Here is a 23735-nt window from a genome sequence, read left to right on the forward strand (position 1 = left end):
CAGTGGGAACCACACATGCGGAGATCATCCGTTCACCTACTCTGCGTCTCACAAAGACACGGCGGTTGGAACCAAAAATCTCAAATTTGGACTCATCAGACCGGAGGACAGATTTCCACCGGTCTAATGTCCATTGTTTGTGTTTCTTGGCCCAAGCAAGTCTCTTATTCTTATTGGTGTACTTTAGTAGTGGTTTCTTTGCAGCAATTCTACCATGAAGGCCTGATTCACGCAGTCTCCTCTGAACAGTTGATGTTGAGATGTGTCTGTTACTTGAACTCTGTGAAGCATTTATTTGGTCTGCAATCTGAGGTGCAGTTAACTCTAATGAACATATCCTCTGCAGCAGAGGTAACTCTGGGTCTTCCTTTCCTGTGGCGGTCCTCATGAGAGCCAGTTGCATTATAGCGCTTTATGGTTTTTGAAACTGCACCTGAAGAAACTTTCAAACTTCTTGAAATGTTCCATATTGACTGACCTTCATGTCTTAAAGTAATGATGGACTGTCGTTTCTCTTAGCTTATTTGAGCTGTTCTTGCCATAATGTGGACTTGGTCTTTTACCAAATAGGGCTATCTTCTGTATACCACCCCTACCTTGTCACAACACAACTGATTGGCTCAAACACATTAAGAAGAAAATAAATTCCACAAATTAACTTTTAACAAGGCACACCTGTAACTTGAAAAGCATTCCAGGTGACTACCTCATGAAGCTGGTTGAGAGAATGCCAAGAGTGTGCAAAGCTGTCATCAAGGCAAAGGGTGGCTACTTTAAAGAATCTCAAATATAACATATATTTTGATTTGTTTTTACACCGTTTTGGTTACTATATGATTCCATATGTGTTATTTCATAGTTTTGATGTCTTCATTATTATTCTACAATGTAGAAAATAGTAAAAATAAAGAAAAACCCTTGAATGAGTAGGTGTGTCCAAACTTTTGACTGGTACTGTGTATATATATATATATATATACAGGGGCGCAACTTTCACTGAGGACTGGGTGGACATGTCCATTGCATTTTTGTCCCCCTCCCAGTTTTATCATTGGAATGTGATACAAAACAAGTCAGACCAGGACCATGCAGATGCCTCCGAGCAGTCAGGTAGGCTGTTTGGAGTGTTTATCTGTGTCACGCCCTGACCTTAGAGAGACGTTTTATTTCTCTATTTGGTTGGGTCAGGGTGTGATGTGGGTTGATGTTTTCTAGGTTTCTGTATTTCTATGTTTTGGCCGGGTGTGGTTCTCAATCAGGGACAGCTGTCTATCGTTGTCTCTGATTGAGAATCATACTTAGGTAGCCTTTTTCCCCACCTAATGTGTGGGTAATTATTATTTTTCTGTGTGTGTTTGTGTGCACCTCGGTTGCGTCACATTCTTTGCTGTTCACCTGTTTGTTTTGTTGGTTAAGTTTTTCACTCCTATTAAAAGATGTGGAACGACATGCACGCTGCGCCTTGGTTGTTTTATGACAGGGAGTTTGAGGATAGCGAGCGTGACAATCTGACTGGATAATAAAAAATATATAATCATGTCCCACCCACTTCTAAAACCAAAGTTGCACATATATATATAATGATATGTATAGACAGTATGGACAGTAAATGAATAGAAAAGGTGTGTACAGCAATAGTTATATAGGATCAGGCTTGACTAGAATACAGTATATACATATAAAGTGTGTAAAACAATATGTAAACATTATTAAAGTGACCAGTTTTCAATGACCATGTATACAGGGCAGCAGTCTCTAGGGTTCAGGATAGAGTACCAGGTGTGGTAGCCAGCTAGTAATAATGACTAAGGTTCAGGGCAGGGTACTGGGCGGAGGCCGGCTAATGGTGACTGTTTAACAGTCTGATGGCCTGGAGATAAAACCTGTTCATCAGTCTTTCTGTCCCAGCTTTGATGCACCTGTACTGTCTCTGCCTTCTAGGTGTTAGCGAGCTGAACAGGCTGTGGCTCGGGAGGCTGAGGTCCTTGATGAGCTTCTTGGCTTTCCTCTGACACGGGTGCTGTAGATGTCCTGGAGGGCAGGCAGTGTGCCCCCCTGGTAATGCCCTGCGGTTGTGGATGGTGCAATTTCCGTAATAGGGGGTGATACAGCCTGACAGGAGGCTCTCAATTGTGCATCTGTAAAAGTTTGTGAGGGATTTAGGTGGCCAAGACACATTTCTTCAACCTCCTGAGGTTGTCTTCTTCACCACAATGTCGGTGTGACGGGACCATTTCAGGTCGTCAGTGATGTGAACGCCGAGGAACTTGAAGATTTTGACCCTCTCCACTGCTGCCTTGTCGATGTGGACAGACACATGCTCTCTCTGTTATCTCCTGTAGTCCATGATCAACTCCTTTGTTTTGTTGACGTTGAGGGAGAGGTTCATTTCCTGGCACCACTCCACCAGGGCCCTCAAATCAAACAATACCACAAACATACATCTAAATATGTCCACGTCTACCAGTGGAGTTATTACAATTAGAAACATTATTTTACAAGTCCATTATCATTGTTGATAATCAGGCCTACCACTGTTGTGTCGTCAGCAAACTTGATGATTGAGTTGGAGACGCGCATTGCCACGCTGTCATGGGTGAACAGGGAGTACAGGAGGGGCTGAGCACACACCCCTGTGGGGTCCCATTGTTGAGGATCAGCGTGGCGGAAGAGACCCTAATTAAATCATAGCCTCAGGGCTGAAACAGTTCTCTCTTGCCCTAACGCTACAATAAAAACAATGTAACAAACCACTGCTCCCAAAGCACTCATCATAGTAGCGACTTCTGTCCACTACCTCTACTTAGTGATTTAGAATGGGACCCTGCTTCCTGTATAGCTCTCTCAAACAAGCACATACAGCTTTCAAACATATAAATCTCTCTCTCTCTCTTTCTCTCTCTCTCTCTCTCTCTGTATCTCTGTCTCTCTGTCTCTCTGTCTCTCTGTCTCTCTCTGTCAATTCAATTCAATTCAAGGGGCTTTATTGGCATGGGAAATATGTGTTAACATTGCCAAAGCAAGTGAGGTAGATAATATACAAAAGTGAAGTAAACAATAAAAATTTACAGTAAACATTACACATACAGAAGTTTCAAAAGAATGAAGACATTACAAATGTCATATTATATATATATATATATATATACAGTGTTGTAACAATGTACAAATGGTTAAAGTACACAATGGAAAATAAATAAGCATAAATATGGGTTGTATTTACAATGGTGTTTGTTCTTCACTTGTTGCCCTTTTCTTGTGGCAACAAGTCACAAATCTTGCTGCACGTCGATGGCACACGTTGGAATTTCACCCAGTAGATATGGGAGTTTATCAAAATTGGATTTGTTTTCTCGAATTCTTTGTGGATCTGTGTAATCTGAGGGAAATATGTCTCTTCAATATGGTCATACATTGGGCAGGAGGTTAGGAAGTGCAGTTCAGTTTCCACCTCATTTTGTGGGCAGTGAGCACATAGCCTGTCTTCTCTTGAGAGCCATGTCCGCTCACGGCGGCCTTTCTCAATAGCAAGGCTATGCTCACTGAGTCTGTACATAGTCAAAGCTTTCCTTAAGTTTGGGTCAGTCACAGTGGTCAGGTATTCTGCCACTGTGTACTCTCTGTTTAGGGCCAAATAGCATTCTAGTTTGCTCTGTTTTTTTGTTAATTCTTTCCAATGTGTCAAGTAATTATCTTTTTGTTTTCTCATGATTTGGTTGGGTCTAATTGTGCTGTTGTCTTGGGGCTCTGTGGGGTGTGTTTGCGTTTGTGAACAGAGCCCCAGGACCAGCTTGCTTAGGGGACTCTTCTCCAGGTTCATCTCTCTGTAGGTGATGGCTTTGTTATGTAAGGTTTGGGAATCGCTTCCTTTTAGGTGGTTGTAGAATTTAACAGATCTTTTCTGGATTTTGATAATTAGTGGGTATCGGCCTAATTCTGCTCTGCATGCATTATTTGGTGTTCTACGTTGTACACAGAGGATATTTTTGCAGAATTCTGCATGCAGAGTCTCAATTTGGTGTTTGTCCCATATTGTAAAGTCTTGGTTGGTGAGCGGACCCCAGACCTCACAACCATAAAGGGCAATGGGCTCTATGACTGATTCAAGTATTTTTAGCCAGATCCTAATTGGTATGTTGAAATTTATGTTCCTTTTGATGGCATAGAATGCCCTTCTTGCCTTGTCTCTCAGATCGTTCACAGCTTTGTGGAAGTTACCTGTGGCGCTGATGTTTAGGCCAAGGTATGTATAGTTTTTTGTGTGCTCTAGGGCAACAGTGTCTAGATGGAATTTGTGGTTCTTTCTCTCTTTCTCTCTCTCTCTTTCTCTCTCTCTCTCTCTCTCTCTCTCAAATTCAAATTCAAATTCAAGCTGCTTTATTGGCATGAAAAACATTGTGTCAATATTGCCAAAGCAACAATGTATACAATATACATTGTAATAAAATTATAAACAATAACAAATAATAATTTAAAATGGCAGTAAATAATAATACAAAATTATATACAAAAATAATAATAATAAAATGGTAACAGTCAATAGTAGAATGTAATGTAATAAATATAAAAATATAAATATGGAAAATTAAACTATAACTAACTAAATAACGGTCATCTTCACCATTACATCAGTACTACAACTACTATCATCATTACCACTACTACCACCACAACCATCACTAAACTGCTATCATTACCATTACCACCCATACCACTACTATTTGGAATGATAAACAACAATAATAATAATAATAATAATAACAATAACAGTAATAACAGTAACAATACTGCTTACTATGCAGATGTTATTATTCAGTCTCTCTCTCTCTCTCTCTCGCTCATAAGATCAGACTCACTCCAGACCAGAACGTTTTTAAGGAGCAGAGCCCACTTGACCCAGTCACCATAGCTCCACCCCGGGGTGTCAAACTCATTCCATGGAGGTCCTCGTCCCTGCTGTTTTTTGGGTTTCCCTTTCAGTTAAGACTTAAGACCTGGACAACCAGGTGAGGGGAGTTCTTTCTTAATTAATTATCTTTATTAATCAATTAAGTACAAGGGAGGAGCGAAAACCTTGATCCCTCCATGTAATGAGTTTGACACTTGCTTTTTTTTTTTTTCCCGTTATTTTACCAGGTAAGTTGACTGAGAACACGTTCTCATTTGCAGCAACGACCTGGGGAATAGTTACAGGGGAGAGGAGGGGGATGAATGAGCCAATTGTAAACTGGGGATTATTAGGTGACCATGATGGTTTGAGGGACAGATTGGGAATTTAGCCAGGACACCGGGGTTAACACCCCTACTCTTACGATAAGTGCCACGGGATCTTTAATGACCTCAGAGAGTCAGGACACCCGTTTAACGTCCCATCCGAAAGACGGCACCCTACACACAGGGCAGTGTCCCCAATCACTGCCCTGGGGCATTGGGATATTTTTTATTAGACCAGAGGAAAGAGTGCCTCCTACTGGCCCTCCAATACCACTTCCAGCAGCATCTGGTCTCCCATCCAGGGACTGACCAGGACCAACCCTGCTTAGCTTCAGAAGCAAGCCAGCAGTGGTATGCAGGGTGGTATGCTGCTGGCTTTAACCCATCAAGCCTCATAATCACAGTCCAGCAGTTCAAGCAAACTCCATCCAGCTGGAGGAGAGAGTGTCCTTGCTAGTTGCACGCACAACCTCACTCAAATATGCTCACACGCTTACACATTCACACGCAGGCCTGGGCCCTATACACTGTGACCAGATGTAAACCAGACGGGGACCAGATGAAGATAAGGACACAAACACACCACAGGAATCATAATAGCATTTCACCTTACCTCCAAAAGACAATGAACAGACCTGCTATTCAAGACAAGTATATAAATTTAGCTCAAAATTTTACCTTCAGTATGTTGGATTACATAGGTCATGTAGAAAATGGGCTATTTGTGTGGTTTAGGGTGTCATTGAGAGAGGGTTAGAGTCACTTTCCATTATGCACATATGTTGGGACGAAAACAAAGGATAGAGTTAACTCCTTGGCCCACCGGCCCGAGTATATTTACTGGAAAAACACCTTCCAAAGAGCAGGGACGTCATCACCTTAAACCACAGACACACTCTGAAAATAACAGACGACTCTGTACCCTAAATACAGACATACACACACACCTGTATACAGTGCGTTCGGAAAGTATTCAGACAACTTAACTTGTTCCACATTTTGTTATGTTACAGCCTTATTCTAAAATGGATGAAATGATTTCCCCCCCCTCATCAATCTACACACAATATCTCATAATGACAAAGCAAAAACAGTTTTTTTGGCATTTTTACAAATGTATAAAAAAACAATATATATATAACATTTACATAGGTATTCAGACCCTTTACTCAGTACTTTGTTGAAGCACCTTTGGCAGTGATTACAGCCTCCAGTCTTCTTGAGTATGACGCTACAAGCTTGGCACACCTGTATTTGGGTTTTTCCCATTCTTCTCTGCAGATCCTCTCAAGCTCTGTCAGGTTGGATGGGGTGCGTCGCTGCACAGCTATTTTCAGGTCTCTCCAGAGATGTCCGGGCTCTGGCTGGGCCACTCAAGGACATTCAGAGACTTGTCCCAAAGCCACTCCTGCGTTGTCTTGGCTGTGTGCTTAGGGTCATTGTCCTGTTGGAAGGTGAATCTTCGCCCTAGTCTGAGGTCCTGAGCGCACCAGAGCAGGTTTTCATCAAGGATCTCTGTGTACTTTACTCCGTTCATCTTTCCCTCTATCCTGACTAGTCTCCCAGTCCCTGCCGCTGAAAATCATCCCCACAGCATGATGCTGCCACCACCATGCTTCACTGTAGGTATGGTGCCAGGTTTCCTCCAGATGTGAAGCTTGGCATTCAGGCCAAAGAGTTCAATCTTGGTTTCATCAGACCAGAGAATCTTGTTTTTCATGGTCTGAGAGTCTTTAGGTGCCTTTCGGCAAACTCCAAGCAGGCTGTCATGTGCCTTTTCCTGAGGAGTAGCTTCCATCTGGACACTACCATAAAGGCCTGATTTAGTGGAGTGCTGTAGATATGGTTGTCCTTCTGGAAGATTCTCCCATCTCTACAGAGGAACTCTGGAGCCATGTTATAATGACCATCAAGTTTTTGGTCAACTCCCTGACCAAGGCCCTTCTCCCCTGATTGCTCAGTTTGGCCTTGCGGCCAGCTCTAGGAAGAGTCTTGGTGGTTCCAAACTTCTTTCATTTAAGAATGATGGAGGTCACTATGTTCTTGGGGATCTTCAATGCTGTAAAAATGTTTTGGTACCCTTCCCCAGATCTGTGCCTCGATACAATCCTGTCTCGGAGGTCTACAGACAATTCCTTCGACCTCATGGCTTGGTTTTTGCTCTGGCATTCACTGCCTACTGTGGGACCTTATATAGACTGGTGTGTGCCTTTCCAAATTATGTTCAATCAATTGAATTTACCACAGGTGGACTCCAATCAAGTTGTAAAAACATCTCAAGGATGATCATTGGAAACAGGATGCACCTGAGATCAATTCCGAGTCTCATAGCAAAGGGTCTGAATACTTATGTAAATAAGGTATTTCTGTTTTTTTTATTTAATACATTTGCAAAAATGTGCTTGGTCATTATTGGGTATTGTGTGTAGATTGATGAAGGAAAAAAATAATGTTATCAATTTTAGAACAAGCTGTAATGTAACACAATGTGGAAAAAGTCAATGGGTCTGAATACTTTCTGAATACACTGTATACTGTATCTACACACACACACACACACACACACACACACACACACACACACACACACACACACACACACACACACACACACACACACACACACACACACACACACACGCACAAAAGCACATAAAAGCACAAAAGCACAAAAGCTCACTCCAAAGAAAGAGAGTGTAATTGAAAGTCTACACTCTACACCACAGAACCTCCCAGCTCCCCAAAAAACAGTCATGCTAACTCCCCCCAAAACAGTCCTGCTAGCTCCCCCAAAAAACAGTCCTGCTAGCTCCCCAAAAACAGTCCTGCTAGCTCCCCAAAAAAGAGTCCTGCTAACTCCCCCCAAAACAGTTCTGCTAGCTCCCCAAAAAACAGTTCTGCTAGCTCCCCAAAAAACAGTTCTGCTAGCTCCCCAAAAAAGAGTCCTGCTAACTCCCCCCAAAACAGTCCTGCTAACTCCCCAAAAAACAGTCCTGCTAGCCTCCCCCAAAAACAGTCCTGCTAGCCCCCCCCCAAAACAGTCATGCTAACTCCCCCAAAACAGTCCTGCTAGCTCCCCAAAAAACAGTCCTGCTAGCCCCCCCCCCAAAACAGTCCTGCTAGCTCCCCCAAAAACAGTCCTGCTAGCTCCCCAAAAAACAGTCCTGCTAGCTCCCCAAAAACAGTCCTGCTAGCTACCCAAAAACAGTCCTGCTAGCTCTCCAAAAAACAGTCCTGCTAGCCCCCCCCCAAAAAAACAGTCCTGCTAGCCCCCCCAAAAACAGTCATGCTAGCTCCCCAAAAACAGTCCTGCTAGCCCCCCCAAAAACAGTCCTGCTAGCTCCCCAAAAACAAGCACCAGGCCTGGCATCCCCAGGCACAGTTCATCTTAAACCAGTTCACCCTGAAATGTTTACTCCCCCAGTGCACCCCTGACCATATCCAGCTGCTGCACTCTCTCCCTCTCCAACCTACCCCCCTACACCCCCACCAATCCCCACCACCGCTTTGCATTCACCACTCACCCCCCCATGAAATTGAACCAAGTCCCCCTCTCCCCTCCTCACCCACCTGTTACTCCTACAGCTGGAGGACTACTATTCCCCTACTGACACCTCCTTTCCCCTCCTTTACTCAATCATGGGGGGAGATTAGAGGTGTGGGGGGTCCATCATGGTTTGCTGCTTGTTATTGCCATACCATTATTGCTCTGCACAGCTTGGGTTGCAATATATACTATGTGGCTGAATTTTGATATTGAGCCTTAGGGAGACAGAAAATGGGAGGTAGTAGTCTTTTAGTACTCCTATGTTTTCAATTAATCGACGGTAGAAGCAGGCATGTCACTACTGGAATCTGACAGCCTGCCCCCCTTCTTTCCCTGTAGCCAAAGTCTGATGATGTGCTATCACTATCAGGACCACACAAGAGCCAGCAAAGACAATGAATGTCCTCATTTCTAGGAGAATCTTGAGAATTTCCTGAAAATAGTGTGATGAACCATTTTAGTATTATGGGGTGCCCTGAATTGTTGACAACCAACTAATGAAACCCCATGTGCTTGTGATACTAGCTTGTGGGACATATTTTATGGTCTCCATGAGCGTATGAACAGATACTTTCTGTAGTATCTGTGAGCCTTGGTTCATTCTGTCAGAAGGGCATGTGAAACCCCCTACACCTGTGAACTGAGGTCCTTCTCTCTGTGGTTCTCTACATCCTCTTACTATAGACTTCCTGTAGACATGAAACTGTGAACTGTGTCCTCTGCAGTGCCTCCTACGCTCTGTGCACATTTACCACCTTGGGGCATATAAGCCTACAAGTATTTCATATCAGTGCTTCCTCACACTCAGAAGCCCATTGACAAGATTTCTCCCTTTCTTTTCCTTTTAGAAAGGTGTGGTACGTCCTGAGTTTGACCAACAGGATTCGGTGTGGGATATTCTGGTAGTAATAGCAGAAAAGTTACTGATTTCTGTCGTGTTTTAACAAGACCAATACATATTTATGAGATCGTTCTCAAACATCTTCCATGTCAAACCAATGATAGCTATTTTTAGATTATATTATTATGATCCAACACAATACAAAATAGGGCCTACTCAGTCATATAATACAATGTACTTTGTGCCAGTTAGGGTATTGGCTGTTGTGCTAAGTGTGTTTCTAAAGGGACTGTACTCTGTAGACAACATGGGTCACTGTGCTAATGTGCCGTCCTTAGCAATACTGTACTGTGAACAGAGGAATCAGCAAACATGAAGGTTCAATTCTATCGTAGACAGACAGGAGGATTAAAGACTGGCCTGGAGAACAATAGATAGACAGTAAATAAGGACAGGGTCATGGGAAAACAATGGAGGGACACATTTCCCACAAACACTGAGGAGCTTCATGGTCTGCTGATGATAAGCCAAACATTACAATGTATACAACTTGCTATGCACCAGGGTTGGGCTCAATTACAATTGAATTTGAATTCCCAAAATGTTCAAACTTTTGACATGAATAACTTCTCCTTTTCAGTTAATTAATAAGCCATCAAAAATAGGTGCCCCTTTCTCAATCATTTAATTTTAATTTCAGTTTGCTTCCGGGAATTGACTGCCTTTAATTCTAATTGAGCCCAACCCTGCTATGAACACAGACTGATTCGTTCTTAATGGTACCAGCTGAATTCAGAGAGTCACGGGCATTGTCGTGGGCACATTCTCAACAGCGGGAACAGTCATTGAGTGAGTCAACCCATTACTCTGTCATAAGACAATAGTCGCCATGAAATGAGTTGGAATCAAATGGAGACGCCCAGTCATTCTCTTCTGGAAGAATCCTGCCTAACCCTTATTTTATAATGTGCAACTAACAAAATGCGCTCTAACCAAAGACTATATTTCAAACACATCCTTGCCAGCTCTACAGATCATGCTTATCTGTGTTTTAAACTCGTCTCGGGGGAGCGAGAGAGGGGAGAGATGGAGAGATAGGTGAAGAGGGTAGAAGGCCAGCTGTGTTATGATAATACTACCACCAGAAAAGTCGGCATCAAAGCTCCAGAACGTATAGTAGGCCTACGTTAAGTTAAGGAGAGTACAATGCCGTACAATCAAATTCCGAGTCAAATGTTCAAAAGTGACCTCTAGTTGGCATGTTTGGGATGCCAATATACAATTCAGTGGGAAAGTGATCCTGTATGTCGTATACATTACATCAGCTGATGTGTATAAATAGCAATAGCCGTTGTTCTGGAAACCTGGAACAACCTCAGCTCAGACTGAGGAGTGGTGTTGGGTGTTGGCCCCTGAACAAACAGTCCCTATGACGACACCCCACAGCCGTGTAAGAATGACAGAACCTATGTAATAACTGAAAGAGGAGAAAGGACCTATGAGGAAAGGGATCCACTGGTATGGACCTATGAGGAAGGGGATCCACTGGTATGGACCTATGAGGAAGAGGATCCACTGGTATGTAATAAAGGAACAAGGAAGGAGAAATTACTTTAATAGTGACACCATATATATTACTTTAAAACTGGACTGTGTAGCTTAGGCTACATGTCACTCTTATCGACAGATTAGCCTTGAATCACAAACATAACGTTTATGGGATTTAAAAAAAGGATTGGACAGAGATGTAAGTAGCCTATACAAGGACAACTAGCTATATCTATGAATTATGCAGGCTATAAACCAGGTTAGTTCATTAAATGTACTTTATGTAGGCTTATGTATCATATGTAGGAGATATGTGTTGAAAGGGAAAGGGGGATACCTAGTCAGTTGTACAACTAAATGCATTCAACTGAAATGTGTCTTCCGCATTTAACCCAACACCTCTGAAATGTTTATAGGCTGAAGATAGCGCATTAATTAGAACAAATTAATATATATAGAACAAAAAGGTATATATGTTTTGTTTATTGACATAATTTAACCCTCTCTGTGAGAGTGGATACTAAACACATAAATTAAAAGGTATAACAAGACATAAATCATCAATAATAATATGACACTTCAGCTGCAGTTTACACAGGCAGTCTAAATCTGATATATTTTCCATGAATTGGTCTTTTGACCAATCACATCAGCTCTTTTTCAGAGCTGATTTGATTGGTCAAAAGACCAATTAGTGAAAAAAAGATCAGAATTGGCTGCCTGTGTAAACGCAGCCTTGTTGTTGTCCAAATGTGGGCCTACTATAATAGTGTATTAATAAAGCTTTGTACATGTTTTAATACATTTTCATTAAATATTCGTTTATTGACACTAACATTGTAATTCATGTTAGTTAGAATAATTAATGACTGTTAATTAGGACTAATACTAATAGATAGCCCAATAGACTAACTAGACGAACATAATAAACTAACATGGGCCTTATGCTTGATCTGTAACATACTCTTCTAAATAGTAATCTGACTGTCTCAAATATAGGTCCAACTTTTAGAAAACGGCGCAAAGCAACAACAAAAAACATTTTGTGCCTAGTAAATCCCATTGAGAACTTTTCGAGCGGGAGATGACTGTATCTAAATGAAACGTAGGTTATATAAACTGCGGGAGAAAAAAATACAAAATGGAGTAGAGGGTTGACTAGATCACGTTGAAATTCAACGTGACTTATGGTCTTGGAACTGAGCCTTTGCAAAACGTGACGCAATGCCAACATAAGAATGTGTCACATTCAAAAGAGCAGGGAAAATGGGTCCTACGTGCCGAGATATTTTACCTAGAGAGTATAACTCTGGCACAGTGCAACAAGTCTTTGCGCGCAGTTCGAATCTTACCACTGAACTTCAAAACTTTCTTATGATGAAAACGAGGTAGGAAATCTATTGAAAAACTCATGAAATATTTATTGATTTCAAGAAAGTAGTCTATACCAAGGTTATTTTTATTGCATGCCAGATCTTGCATTAGACTACACTCTTAGAAAAAAGGGTTCCGTAACGGTTATTTGGCTGTCCCCATAGGATAACCCTTTTTGGATCCAGGTAGAACTATTTTGGGTTCCAAGTAGAACCCTCTGTGTGTGGAAAGGGTTCTACATGGATCCAAAAAAGGGTTCTTCAAAGGGTTCTCATATGGGGACAGTCGAATAACCATTTTCGGTTCTAGATAGCACCTTTTTTTAAATTCTAAGTGCATTGAAGAATGCAAGGCCAGGTTGCACATCCTTTGTGTCATTTGTTGACATTTATTTGAAGACATCAGGAATGACTGATTACATCAAGGTGTTTTCCTTGGGCATTGTCCAGCTCAATGGTCCAGCTCCAAAACCCCGATTGTTATGATGATTATCACGTGATTAAGTCTTCTGTGGCGGTAGGACGTCCCATTGCCTTGTAGGAACAAACAAGTCACATAAGGGGACAAGGGAGCCCAATAACTGGGAGATTTTAAAGTTAAATTAGTTCATCGTGGACAGTGAAGAGCATCAGTCTATACTTCGGTGAGGCGCGTCATTTTTTGACCCACAACATCAGGAATCGCAACATTATTTCATATTTGAGTGCATCATTGGACACTGCTGGTAAGAGAAGTCACATATTGGCAGCATTTGAGAAGTTTTCTTATTCAGACTTTGCAGAGGCAAATCTGTGCTGTTCGGGTTTTTATTGTCAATGTGTATTTTTTTCTGTTGCATCTCATTGATCAACATCTCATGTAGTATGCGAATGTAACTGCGTCATCTGTGATGAATACTTCTGCTGTGTTATCTTCAATAATGCTAATTTGAATCTATTTTAACATCTGGCAATGATATCGGGTGCTATACTCTTAAAATGTGTGTAAAACTTTTTCTCATCTTATCGCCTATTTGGAGAAGTTGGACATAATTATAATCGGAGGTTGAGAATGTTTGTGTAGGTCTGGGGATTCCAGAGAGTTGTAAATGATCTAGTTACCGCGCCCACTTTTTCGACGCAAACAACTTTCACTCGGAAGAGTTGAGCTGTTGCGGTTGAGGGATTGACAGTTTATATTCGTTTAGGATAATGTTTTTATTTTCATAAAAATATGTTATCGGAAAGAATACTTATTTCAATCAAAGGATTTGACCTAAAACTTGTTTTCAAACCACTTTGAAAATAGGTTTTATTCACTGAACAGGCTAATAAGAATATTCTCAAACTGCGTCATGAACGCAGTGTAGGGTATGGGCATCTATGGCATAGTAGGACTAACCTATATCCTACTAGGCCTACTTTACACTTTATGAATATGCTTTATGTAAGTTATTCAATATCTATAGCTAGAGAGCAACGAATATAATGTACATTTGTTTTAACCCCATCAATTCCCTGGCTCTCGCCACTGTTATCCTCAAGATTCTTACACTCAAAAAAATGCTGGGTTAAAAACAACACAATTTGTGTTCTTTGGTAAGTCAGCAAAAGGTAAATATTGGACATGCTGAAATCTTTCTTGAATAACCAAACATGTTGGGTTGTTGGATTACCCCAACATGGGTTAATTTAACCATCAATCATGTTTTTATTTACTTTCATGCTGGGTTGACCCAGCAACTCGGTCTTTTTTTACAATGTTATTTTCAGGAGGGGTTTCCTATAAGGGGCGTGGCTTTCAGATAAGTCTCTGATGTGGCCAAAAGTAACTAAGTGTCATTCTTGTTCATGATGTTAAGTTTGCACAGTGCAAAATAAAATGTTCCTAGAATATTTGTTGCACATTACATATTTTTATATAAAACGAGTAACATTATTATTTCCATATTGTAACAAAGTGTTAACTGTCCCAACATTTGGATATACATAGGCTCTTGAGGAACTCATACAGTTGTGTAAGCCTCGTTAAAGCTATAAAAGTGTCCGTGTTCCACCTTAAAATGTGTTAACCGTTAGGGATGTGACAAATAGTAAACATTTCTTAATGTTTAAACCTCAATTTTAAAAAAAAATCAGTTTTCCGTTAAAACACTATGACAAATTCATAAAAATCTACTTGAATTCACAATGCAGACGCACTGCTGCAAACAACTATTTGGGGTCTCACGGGGTTGCCTTATCAGGTGGTTAAGCATTCCACCCAGTGGCGATTTTAGCATGTAAATCTTGGTGGCGTAAAAAAAGATTTGGGATGGCTGACTTGCTTAAACAAATGTGATTTCTACTGACAATTGAGATGTACAAACTATGGCATAAGGGGATGACAAGCGGATGAGATGCAATCCGTAATTTCGATTAAGACATTGATGAGGGAGCGCCGACGGACGTAGTCAATATAACTATTTGTTCAGCACTTTTGAAATGTACGGCGACAGAGTTCAGAACAAGGGCTGTTCTTACAGTGTACAACAAGTCAGAACTGTAGGATAAATAAAGGGGGCATATAAACAGACAATAAAAGCTCTTACAATATTCAATGATTACATTTCTCTAAAACAGGTTATAGGCTACATGTGCACCACCAAGTTAGAAAAGTAGGCGAAATTAAGAGGTAAAAATAAGAGGTAGAAAATAGGTAAAAAAAATAGACCAAATTATTAAGGTAAGGCACATTGAATGCTGTTTGGGTCTTTGCATGTCAAAAAAGATACACGTCGTATAACACTATTTATATGACGCATTAAATAAGCTTTCTATTTGACACATCAAATAACACAATTATATAGAATGTTGTGTGTTCTGAATTTGCACGTGCAAGCCAAGCGTCACCACTACTATCAGTAGCACTGTCAAAGCTGTACAAAAAAAGTTAGGAAACAAGCACACACTGGCCAGGAATGATGTGTTTACAATACCGCGTTGGTGAAAATAGACCAAATTATTAGGGTGAGGCACATGGGCTACTAACAGCTTACTACACAACATACACTTAGTATTATTTTCTTCTCTACAGGATACATATCTCTCTGGCATATTACATCATTTATGCAGCAGCAAAATACATTTTTGGACTCACGTTGTTGTGATGTGCTTGAACAGGAAAGTGGCACGGCAGTTCTTTGTGGGCAAATTTTGTCATCATTGTGAAAGATGCTGAATTTATCATTTGCGAGTTGAATGGCCATTCAAAATGCATTTTCCCAGTTTGAGCTGTTTATTCCAGACTTCCCAGTTGCAATGCTTGCAGTTAGCCACTGTCACTGATTCCTTACAAACCACTCATTGTTGAATTTGCGATCTCGAAATTGTTGTGTAAGTTTATATCCAATGGCCGATGAGCACCGGTATGTTTTATCTATAGTTTCTCTTCATTATTTCTCTTCAAATGACAAGGATTAAAAAGGATTTGCCAGTAGATTGTCGACTTGATTCATGATGATGACCGCTAGCTAAGATTGTGAAAGTAAGATGTTGACATGATCAGTCCCATCAAAGCTACTGTACATATAACGTGATTTGATGTCATTTCTGTGGCCAAAGACCTTGAGCCTTCTTGGAAGGGCACTTGTAATATAACTCTATGGCAGGACCCAAAGGGCTGAAATGTTGATGTCTACCTTTTCTAAGGACTTAAGCTTGGGAATGTAAGGTTCCCATGAGTGACAGAACACTGAGCCAATCACAGCACAATGCTCCTATTTTCTGCTGGCCAGCTCCGCCACCACAGAAAGCAATGAGCTAGGCTGAAACACCTGCATTTTGGAGCTGCCTTACTCAAGAAAACAAAAAAGAGACCATGTTTGTATGCGGCTTTATTATACATATATTTGTACATTGTTTGCAAATACGTATTAATACCAAAATAACATGCAAAACAGGCAAGAGCCCCCCCCCCCCAAAATATTAATATATATATATATATATATCTTTTTTTTTTTTTAACAAAAAACGAGGGTCTCAAAACAGGTGGGGCTCTGCCCTGAAACACGTGTCACCACTGATTACACCTGTACCTCCATTACTGTACCTCAATTCCACTTCACAAAGTTAGCATTTCCTTCTCATTTAACTTCTCAAAGGATTGCTATACAGGACTTCACTGCTGTCGCTTGCCTATCTCTGCCATTTTACCAACTCTTAACGACGATGACATAGGGGGGGAGAGTCGACTCCAAATTAATATATTCCTCCACTCCTTGCACGTTGACTCCCATTTCCGAGTGCAAGATTTGACTCATAAGATTTGGTAATTTTGGAATGGAGGAGACTAGAGGTCGACCTCTAGAGGAGACTGATTTTTGCCGTACATCAGAGAACGCAAATACTTGCGTCTTTCATAGTGAGCTAGTGAAGGACGGAGGTAGACGGGTCGGCCGCCATGCAGACAGATTCCGAACTGTGCACTCGGCCTATCTATCGGCAATCAAAAGCTGCAACTTCAGTAAAGCAGGGTTTATCATCAATGAATAGGCTACGATATTCTACACGCAACATACCAGAGACTGAACACAAACTCTCATAATTGGTGGAGCGCGAGGGAGAGAACGGAGGGGGCAGGCAGATATGTGCGTATATTTCTTGGTAATCTGTATCTCGCAATGTCTTGTCGTGCATGCCTTGCAAATTCACCAACGTCATCCTCTCTGGTTTTATTTAAATGACATAACTTTCCCCAGGCCTTAATTGCCTATCGTCTAGATGTCAATAACATGGAAAATAATATGTTTGGGGATAACTACACAGTGATTTAAATTTTGTAAGGGGAAAAAAACGAAACCCGTTGTTTTTCATGTAGGGATTTTTCTGAATGTTAAAGATCCCAATTTAATTTAAACGGGTTAACGTTCACACCCCTAATAACAAAACAACAGAACAGATGAACCGGAATGACATTTATTCTCACGGGTGACCGACTGTCTGAGAGCAGCGCCCTTACTAAGCCATGCCTCCAGTCTTCTGATCTGACCCTCTGGGTCATATCTCAACAACTCAGCTTCAATGTTATGTTATTTTTTAACCTTTATTTAACTAGGCAAGTCAGTTAAGAACAAATTCTTATTTTCAATGACGGCCAGGAACAGTTGGTTAACTACCTTGTTCAGGGGCAGAACAACAGATTTTTACCTTGTCAGCTCGGGGATTTGATTTTGCAACCTTTCGGTTACTAGTTCAACGCTCTAACCACTAGGCTACATGCCACCAATAACCTGGTATCAACAACCCAGCATCAATAACCCATCAGTTATTAAAGAAAACAACCCAGCATCAATAACCCATCAGTTATTAAAGAAAACAACCCAACTAAGTGACCGAATGGGTGCAAACCAGCAGTTGAGTCATCCAAGCAACCCAGCATAGTGTATGCGTCTCTCAAAGTATAACATCCCAAAATTTGATTCAAACATTTATTATTATTTATTTTTTGGTTTGTTTTATTTTCAATGTGGCTGTTTCTTTGAGTTTTCTTTATAGATGAACGTCCTAAAAGGTTGTCCATCTGATCCATAAAACCTAATGTTCTCAATGTGGAATAATGGTTTCTTTTACTCAAGCCCGTTTCTTTGTACGAGGGGGCTGGCATTTTAAGCCAGACGTTTTACTAGTTGCATTCCAGACGCTGTAAAGTTTGCTCAATCCCACCGTGTAATGATTTTTTGGATTAGCAAAGGCGCAGAAATGGTTCACTGCCTGTCTGACGCACCTTTGTTAGTGTGGTTCCTTCCCATTCACTGATGCTGATAGTAGGTAACTGACTGTTGCACTCTGGCGGGTAAAACTGTATTTCAAGGAGGCAAAATAATACGAAAAAAAGATCTAGATGTTTCAGGAAAGGGAACTTTTGAGGGTCTTTGTCATTATAGACCGAGGATAGACTCAGCAAGGCAACTCTGACCAACCTAACAGGTATTTATTTCAGGAAGTCAGACTGTTACATGTGATCTATTGAATAGTAATGAATATTTTCTCGACTTTGGAAGTCGTAATGTAGGCTGTATAATGTTTTACTTGCTGTCACTTTTTGAATATAATTGCTGTGGGGAATTATGTGACTGAACATTTGAACAAAAAGCTGATCATGGCCCGTATCCACAATGAGTCTCAGAGTAGGAGTGCTGATCTAGGATCTGTCCATATAATCTTATACATTATGATCTAAAAGACAAAACTGATCCTAGATCAGCATTCCTACTCTGAGAGGCTTTGCGGATACAGGGCCAGGTTTCCGTGATGGGTAGAATGTTTGCATGTCACAACAACAAAAAAGGTGTTAAATTATAACACTAGTTTTGGACGGTTGTAAATAGGTAACTACAAAGAAGTGTAACATTCCTGAAGTTCAGAATGTATCCCTGCAATTACATGGGGTGACTAGAAGAGCACATAAAACATTCTCACATGAGGTGAAACATTCTCCATACGTTTCCCGGTCCGCACCATGTGACCTTTCCTCCTGACCTCTCACCTCTGGCAGCCAGAGCAGAGACCAGAGCAAGTGGAGCAGGTTCATTTTTACATACTTCAGGTGTTCTTCTATTCTGATTCTGTGGATGTTGGAGATTTATTTGGTGTGTGTGGTCTCTTACCGTATGGTTAATTACAAAGGGCAGGGGTACTCAACTCTTACCCTACGAGGTCCGGAGCCTGCTGGTTTTCTGTTCTACCTGATCATTAATTGCACACACTTGGTGTCCAAAGTCTAAATCAATCCCTGATTAGGGGGAAATAATGAAAAAATGCAGTGGAACTGTCTTCGAGGTCCAGAGTTGAATGTGGGGGAGGTAGGGCATGTGTGTTTGATAACATAAAACTCAACGATGTCCCAAAAGGTTAAACGCTGAACAGAACAGGCGTTCTGTGTATTTAGTGTGTGTTGGTATGAGTGTGTGTGTGTGTGTGTTTGTGCATAGCCTAAACCTAGACCACACCAATAGTGACCTGGGTCACACCTCATAGAAAAAAACAGACACCTCACCTCTAACCCTCTCCCTTTCTCTCTCAGGGACATTAAGATGACATCATCATCATTATCACCTGACGGGGCCATGCTGGTCTGTCGGAGTGTGGAGGAGCTGAAGCGCAGGGCCCAGGGCCCGGTGAGGAGGAACCTGTTTGGGCCTGTGGACCACGAGCAGCTGCAACAGGACTTCCAGAGGCACCTGGGTATGAGCGTGGAGTCGGCCAACAAGCGCTGGGACTTTGACTTCAACACCGGCCAGCCGGCCGCCGAGGGCGCCAGCGTGGAGTGGAAGGAGATGAAATGCCAGGATGTGCCGGCGTTCTACCGCAACTGTGTGTTGAGGAAGCCGGTGATTGGCATCGACGGGCAGAGGGCGGAGAGAGAGAATGTCCGGTTGGCACGGGCATCGTCTCCAGGGTCGTCCAGCTGTGGTGAGGAGTACCTGGAGGTGACCACCAGGGAGAGCTATACGATCCAGAGGCCAGAGAAGAAGACGGCAGGAGCAGTCAAACGGAGACAAGCCGCCATAACGGGTCAGTGTCAATGAACGAGCTTTCCTCCCTCCTTTTTCCTTCTATTGGGCTTCATACAAATGCCATACGAAAAAAGCAATAGAGAGTTAGTAGTATACACATTTTCTGACACAAATAGTGAGTCCAGAGGTTAACTTGACTATAATTATGATGATATTAAATAAATCAAAGCAATAAATACAGTTGTATATTTTGTATTATTATTATAGCAACCATGAGCCCAGAGGTCTTCATTTAAAGAGAGATAATATACGTTTACAGGTTGTTTTGAACTTCAGAAGACCCTTTTTATTAACCTGTTATTAACCTTTTATTAACCGTTGAGTGACAACGGTGAATACCTCAGTGTGCTGCCAAAAGCACTGTATGTGAACCATGTTAGGAACAGGCCATGCAACAACACTGTGTTACCTGTGCTATGTCTCCAAACAGTTTATATAACCCTGTTATAAGCCTTGATGTGTGCGTCCCAAATGGCACCCTATCCCCTATATCAAGTGCCCTTTTGACCCTATGGGCCCCGGTTGAAAGTAGTGCACTGTAGGGTGCCATTTGGGATGCGCATATTATTTCCCTGATAGAACATTACTGGGACTGGGAACTAACACCTGTTCTCTCTCTCTCTCTCTCTGCTGGTCATCCACAGAATTCTTTGTCGTGAAGAAGAGGACCATGCAGCACAAACAGTCCTCTCTGCAGTAAACACAGCCCCAAAAAGAGTGCAATTCAGTGGGCATGCTCCGTTTGGAAATCACCTCATTAAGATGGATATATCATTTCTGCAGCTTTCTGTAGCGACTCTGACGGTCGAAAAGCTCATAGCTACAGTGTGTCTTAAAGGAAGTGGAAAAGGAAGTGGAAAGGATGGATGTTTGAATATATATTTATATAGCTGTGTTTCATCTATATTTTCTAAGCTTGTATGACTGTCTAAGCTTTAGATTATACTGTGAAATAATTCCAATGCACTCATCAGGAAAAAACCTCAATGGCTCTGTCGTAAGAGATTTCTTCCAACAGTACCCATGGTATAGTGTTTAACTCCCAACCACCTCGGCCCACACTCTAACAGCTTCTCTAAAAGTAGTTCAACTATTCCTGACCTCACTCCACGTGTAGTCTTCAGTTTCACCGCGGCTGTAAAAGTATCAGCCACGCGAGTAAGAGGCCCCGGGGTTACCTCAGGTCAAATTGGCAACGCGACCATGATTAGCCTAGGGTGCAAAGGTCAACTGTGAAGTTCCAGCCCTTAGGCTATCAGGCATCGGTATGATAATGATACATCTTATTGAGTAATATTACTTCTCAATAAATGTCTATTATTACAGTAATTGTTTTATTCTTAAGCTTTTTGGTGTGAGTATTATTACAGAGTGATATTTGGTGTCGGTAGGAAACGAGCTTAAATTAGCTTAAGTTAATTGTCAAATATTGTTATTACGGCTAACATACACTTCACCGTTGGCACCACCGTCTCTGTACAATTTGTCAAAAATGTCAGTGCACAACTGAATAAAATAAATCGTTTTTATTTTATTTAGCTCCCTTTATCATTTTAAGGTAGTAAAACATATTCTTGGAAACTTTTTGGTAAACCTTGTATGTTTGCTTTGTTGGCTAAATCCTTTTAACAATGTTGCATTTTCTACTCTTGTCTTCGTATAATGATAGCCTCTAGGCTTTGAACTCTTTTCTGTATGAAGGAAGGTAGCTTTGACATTGTTTGGAATTGAAGTTAAAGGGTGTTGCAGTTCACAAAAGTACATTCATCCTTAATGTATATGGAACATTCCAGGTTCTGTCAGTAAATGATTATTTTTATGAGGAGCTCAGCTGAAACACATTTCCATTGCTGTGCTAAATAGTAGACTGTTGTGACAACTGAGGCAGTTGACCAAAAAAAAGAACAAATATATTATGTGTGAGTCATCCGTAAGCGTTGGCTTGAGTCAAGGGACATAGAAATCCACATGCCTTACGCATCTCCAAATACATCTCAGATAAACCTGTGATTCATATGCAGTATCACAGATTTATCCATTGGCATTACATTCCAAACTTTATGCCATTCATTCTCCATAGCCAGAGTCACATCGCAATACTGTAAATAATGGTGGCAAAAGTAGCAGTCCAACAGGGATTGCCGTTCCTTAAATGTGTCATGTTCGAACAAAGAGACATAATCTGGATTACCTACCTCATTGAACGATTGACAAAAAAAGTGAAAAGAATAGAAAAAAAATATACAAAATAAAAAATGTCAAATAATTCCAACATATTTGTTGGAAACTACAGGAGTTCATTTTGTATTACTGTTCATAGCTGGTTCAGTGGGAAAGCGGGTTCAGACCATAGGCTTTAGTTACACATCAGGTAAAATAGTCAGTGTGTCTGAGTGATAGGACCCGTTCCAGCTCAAAGCAGGACTGAGGAAACTCAAGTCCTCTGGGAGTCCTGAGCTTTGTTATCTCTGGCTTGCTTTGCTTTGACTGGTTTCCCAGAACTAGACAGAATGGAGGATGGGGGCAGGGACTTTATTAATAGACAGCAACAGAATGATGTCCGAGACCCTCAATCAAAGTGGTTCTATAGCCAGACAAGTGGCCTGTGTTCTAGAGTGCTTTTGTCTGGAACCATAGAGGTCCTTATAACACCGCCCTCTTGACTTGCCAATGTAGAGAGTCATGTCAACAGAACGTTCTGTTTTCCGTTTACACACTTCACCTCACAAATGGAATCGATTATCCGTTTTTATTTAATAATATTTGATGGTGTTTTTTTTGTGTGTGTTTGGACTTGAGTCTGTATGTATGTTGGTTTATATGCGCCTGTCTTTTAATGTGTTCAAAATAAAACTTTAAACGTCTGTTAACTTATTTTTAACTATGTATCTTGTTTTTGTAGGGGGACAATTATAAATGCCCTTTTGGTAAAACTAACTGATTATGTGTATTGCACTAAAACATTGACAAGATAATTCTATATTTCTGATTTTATAGAGCTACTCTCATGGAAGGGGAAGAGTTTAGAAAAACTAAACCGTCACTGCTGAACTGGGACACAGACTATGGGCTATCATAGTTTGGGTCGGACACAAAATGATAAATAAATATTAGGTGCTTTCTTAGTATTACAACAGTGTTAAAACAAGGCAATACTCAGCCCTAATATTACTGACTACTGGTTTTCCCAGAATTCCCTTTGCAAGCGAACTGTGATAAGTTAATGATCATAGATTTGTATACGGCTACTGGGCTGCTCCATCCTGCATCCCCCCTGGCCCAGTGTGTCCCACAGTGGCAACATAAAGTTTGCTCTAAATCGAATTCACCTGTCTATCGCAGGTATATCAAAACATAGTATTGCATGCCTTATATGCATGAATGAATAATATCCTCATATATGTTTTTGATAAGATAATGGTTAATGTATTGAAAGTGTACTACAATGTAATTACATGGGAGCAGAATATTAACTTTGATTTGGTAATAGTTTGAAAATAAAATGACAAATGTTGAAATTGTGAACATTTTTGTGGAAGATTCAATGACCGGTTTTTGGTGCACTGTTGACTTTGATGTTAATTTGTTACAGTATGTTTCCGATTATTATTAAATTATATAAATATAATACAACGTATTGTTTTCTTAGACTGGTCTTCATTCATAATCTGCTACGT

The 23735-nt window shown here is 41.0% G+C and overlaps 1 protein-coding gene across 3 annotated transcripts; it reads left to right on the forward strand.

Moving 5' to 3' along the window:
* The first annotated feature begins 12363 nt into the window (after nucleotides 1-12363).
* On the forward strand, nucleotides 12364-22932 carry LOC129838886 (cyclin-dependent kinase inhibitor 1-like). Of its 3 annotated transcripts, none has more exons than XM_055906137.1 (3): nucleotides 12364-12538; nucleotides 19566-20056; nucleotides 20703-22932. In XM_055906137.1, the coding sequence occupies exons 1-3, from the start codon at nucleotides 12417-12419 to the stop codon at nucleotides 20756-20758; spliced, it is 669 nt and encodes a 222-aa protein (XP_055762112.1). In that variant the 5' UTR covers nucleotides 12364-12416; the 3' UTR covers nucleotides 20759-22932. The 3 variants fall into 3 exon arrangements, with proteins under 3 accessions (XP_055762112.1, XP_055762114.1, XP_055762113.1); XM_055906139.1 differs by lacking the exon at nucleotides 12364-12538 and adding an exon at nucleotides 12545-13248; XM_055906138.1 differs by lacking the exon at nucleotides 12364-12538 and adding an exon at nucleotides 16572-17130.
* The last annotated feature ends 803 nt before the right edge of the window (nucleotides 22933-23735 follow it).

This window comes from Salvelinus fontinalis, chromosome 39 (genome assembly GCF_029448725.1).
Source record: "Salvelinus fontinalis isolate EN_2023a chromosome 39, ASM2944872v1, whole genome shotgun sequence".
Lineage (NCBI taxonomy): Eukaryota > Metazoa > Chordata > Actinopteri > Salmoniformes > Salmonidae > Salvelinus > Salvelinus fontinalis.